The 4,332-nt window shown below is 34.8% G+C and overlaps 1 protein-coding gene across 1 annotated transcript; it reads left to right on the forward strand.

Annotated features, from left to right (window-relative positions):
* Positions 1-2,927: 2,927 nt before the first annotated feature.
* Positions 2,928-4,332, forward strand: LOC132187068 (transcription factor MYB1). Its single transcript, XM_059601223.2, has 3 exons — positions 2,928-3,176; positions 3,271-3,400; positions 3,515-4,332. Exons 1-3 carry the CDS (start codon positions 3,044-3,046, stop codon positions 4,068-4,070), a joined length of 819 nt encoding a protein of 272 aa, XP_059457206.1. The 5' UTR covers positions 2,928-3,043; the 3' UTR covers positions 4,071-4,332.

Here is a 4,332-nt window from a genome sequence, read left to right on the forward strand (position 1 = left end):
CAATGTATGTTATAAGTCCACATACGTTATAAGTTATATATATATATATATATTGAATAATAACAATGTATAAGATCAATACTTAATCATAATATTCATGTACAATGATAATGTCATTCGTATAATATCAAATTAAGTAATTAACATTGGATTCAACAATGTATTACTTATAATCACAATTGAAATATTAATGTATTGTCATTGGAATTTATATGGTTATATCACATGATCTATTGATCATTAAATCATATGATTATTTAATAACAAATTATATAATGGAATTTGTAATTTAAGCCAACCAAATTGACCAATTTTACATTTATCCCTAAATTATAATTATACATATATAATAACAACTTTTTTTAATTCCATTTTTTAAACCATTTCTTAGTCAAAATTATGTCGTTTTGGGCTTATATTTTATTGATTATTTTTGTCATAGGTGGTCAGCCATTGCTGCTCGCTTAATTGCCTGGAAGGACAGACCAAAAAAAAAAAAAAAAAAAACTTTCCACTTTTCCCCACCTTCCCCCATGCCACTCACTCTTTCTTCCATTTTATTTTCTTCCTTTTCATTCCTCGTCTCCCACTTCCAGCACGCTTCATCTTTTTCTTTTCTTCTTCTTTTATTCCTTCTTCAACCTTATCTGCCGACAGCTAAATATGGCTTTCCTCTTTTCTTCCCATATCTGCAGAACTTAGACCAGAGCATAAAAAATGGTTGCTTTTCTCAATCATGGAGGAGGGCAAGATTTGCAAGCTGATCTTCGTCCCAACACCATTAAAAAACTCTAAACGTTGTAGTGGCAGTTGGGACCAAGAGAGCATTTGTGGTGGTTAATGGTTACTTGCTCTTTTTTCTCACTCGCATCACACTTGTTGAGAGAGGAAAGAGAAGTGAAGTTGAGGGAGAGGGAGATTGTGAAATTACAGAAGAGAGAGAGTTTGGCTGAGAAGTGAAGTTGAGCGAGAGGGAGAGAAGTGAGAACTAGAGTTGAGAGAGAAAAGAACGAGACAGAGGGATAGAGTTTGGGCGTGTAATACTTGTGAAGCTTTTCCTTGTCCCACATCGAAAAAAGAAGCAAACACTATATCATCTCACTTCTATAAATTGAATGGCCCAACGTTGTCTAAACCAACCGTCTAAGTCTTTGCCACCTAATGGGTTGTGAGTAAATAACTAAAATGACCTAGGTGTTCAACCATTTGAATTTTAAATGGTGAAAAGAAATCAATTTTTTAAGTAAAATTGATTTATTAAAAATAAAATTTTCAAGCCAGCTTATTAGCCAAGCTTGAGCTAGCATGAGGTTCTTATCTAACAAGAATGTTGTGCGAGCCAAGTCGAGCTATTCAAGGGCTCGGCTCGCTCGAAATCAAATTTTAATCGATCTTGAGCTCGATCTTGAGCACAAGATTTTTTCAATGAGCCGGTCTTGAGCCAAGGGTTCTCAGCTCGGCTCGAACTCGAGATCGGCTTGAGTAAATATTTTCTTAAATGAGCCAAGCTGAGTTTTTGCTAATATTCGGCTCGGCTCGGCTCATTTACAGGCCTACAAGACACTGACTTGAGCATCAAAATGCCTTCTATCGAAGAATCAAAGGCCTACTGACAAACCCTTTCTATTTTGCAGGTGGGGAGCAACTTACTCCATAGGTGACCAATATTGGACCTAACACATAATAAATGGCAGTTCAAATAACAAAATAAAAATAAAAATAAAAATAAAAACAGATAAATGCAACTATTGTGATTAATGATATTGTATATTAATTTGACCAAAAAGCCTGTTCATAGTGTGCCGTGGTGCAAATTTGGTGGTCAAATTAGGGCCCTTGCAAATTTTTATTTATTTTTATACAATTAAATTGATATGACAGTAAATATATATTAAACTTTAATTTTTTTATTTATTTTTTATAATAAAAGCTAATGAAATAATTTCTGAACACCGTCCTATGTATCAATTTAATTATACGAAAGAGATCGAGATGATAATTGAATATGCTAGTCCAATGACTCAAACGTTCTCAATAGCACCAGCCGCACAAATCGTTGTAGGGAAATCTGTAACTTTAGTGGGATATCGTATCATGATATCAAGATAAAATTTGATTTGCCGTACAGTTTTTGGAGCATAGCTTTATTGCTTTTACTTCAACCAACTTTCAAGAGCTTGTGAGAAAGTTAGCTTGAAAGAGAGCAGCCGTGAGGCTCTTACCATGTACGTAGAAGGGCAGGTGGAATAATTATTTATGATGATTGTCCTTTTTTTATTATCTTTTTGATATAAAGATAAAATGCCTAGCTAGGGAGCTATCATCATCATAAAATATTATTGGACCCGTATATACTTAGTTCATCAACTAACAAAATCGAAATCACGTTTTAAATAACTTTATATATATTGAATCTCCTCCTAAATCATGTCAGTAATCGATCGTTCTCATGTATAATGTTTATAATGTTTGGCACAAGACAATACGCATAATAAACTCGTCCGCTGTAATGAATATTTGGAGCGGGAAAATCGTCAACGAAGTCGTCATACTTAATAGAAGGTTATGACAAAATTCATTATAAAAATGGAGCAGCATAAATAAGATAAAAGAAAACTTTTTGTCTCCTTCCTCTAAACCCTATTTTCCTTTTCTTAATATTATTTTATATATTATTTTATATGTGTAATTCATACTCCGTTAAGCATTAAAACTACAGGCAATATATATATATAAGTTTTTGCTAGGGGGGCTGCTAGAAATGTAGTGTTAGACAAAAGGGTGGTCCCCTGATTCACATGCAACCTTAAAACTTTAGGGTTAAAAAAAAAAAAAATGAATAGGTTTGAAATCTCTATAGAATAGAAATAGTGATATTGATAGATACATTCCCTTCTACCGTGTTCTAACTAACAATATAAATAAGAATAAACTACAACCTCCCAGCTTCAAGCATAGATAGTCGATCTCTCACTCTCTCTCCCCAAAATAAACTACTGTAGAGAGAGAGAGAGAGAGAGAGAGAGAGAGATTCTGACTTTAGATGGGAAGGAGTCCCTGTTGTTCAAAGGAGGGGTTGAACAGGGGAGCATGGACAGCTATGGAAGACAGAGTACTCACAGAATACATCAAAACTCATGGCGAGGGGAAATGGAGAAATCTTCCCAAGAGAGCAGGTTTGATCTTTTTTCATTTATCCAAAAAAAAAAAAAAAAAAAACACATAATAATTCCTTTTCTTTTCCTTAATTAGATGGTTTAATTTATCCAGGACTTAAAAGATGTGGGAAGAGTTGCCGACTCAGATGGTTAAATTATCTGAGACCTGATATCAAGAGAGGCAACATCACTCGTGATGAAGAGGAGCTCATCATCAGGCTTCACAAACTCCTGGGAAACAGGTCTTCTTTTATTTTATTTTATTTTATATTTATATTTATATTTTTTAATTTTTAATATATGGGAATTAATTAATTAATTAATTAATGTGTGGCTTAATTGTTAATTCGTTGCAGATGGTCTTTGATAGCTGGGCGGCTTCCAGGCCGAACAGACAATGAAATCAAGAACTACTGGAACACAAATATTGGAAAGAAATTTCAGGTGGCCGGAGATCACCCAAAAAGAAGACCATCAAGTACTGATCCAAGTCAACCCCGAGAGATCAACCCAAATCCCTTCATGGAAAGTAGTTCATCAGTGGTCCGAACCAAGGCGACAAGGTGCACCAAAGTTGTCGTAACCACCGGGCCACAAGAACACGACCAATCCCACGCCAAGCTCCAGCCATCTTCAACTCCTGACGACCCGGTTGACTTTTCAAACCCCATTTCGGAAGAGGATACTAATTATCTGCCCAACTTCATCATGGATTTCGAGACGGACGGAAATATCCTGTCGGATTTTCTCGACATGGATTTCTCGCAGCTTTTTTGTCTCCAAAATGAAGCCGATAATAGCATTAACACGTCTGATCACAAAGGCTTTGTTTCTGAAGATAAGCTGCGTGGCTCCGATTCTCAATCTTTGGATCCATATTTTGAGTCCGGACTGGAATGGCTCTGTGATTAATTAAGAAACTTAATTAGTAGAATTAGTAGCTACTAGCATGCACATAACCCTACTATAAATTCTTCCAAAAATTGGATATATATATATATATATATATATATATATATATATATAGTGAAAGACTGCAACCTAGCTATGTCCGAAATTGTACAAGCAATACTATTTCATGTCTGTTTGTCCTGCACTATGGTGGCATGCATGCATGTGAAAAATGAATGATGGGTCTTATCTAATTAATTAAATCTTGAATTCTGCCGATTAA

Source organism: Corylus avellana, chromosome 6 (genome assembly GCF_965113065.1).
Source record: "Corylus avellana chromosome 6, dhCorAvel1.hap1.2, whole genome shotgun sequence".
Lineage (NCBI taxonomy): Eukaryota > Viridiplantae > Streptophyta > Magnoliopsida > Fagales > Betulaceae > Corylus > Corylus avellana.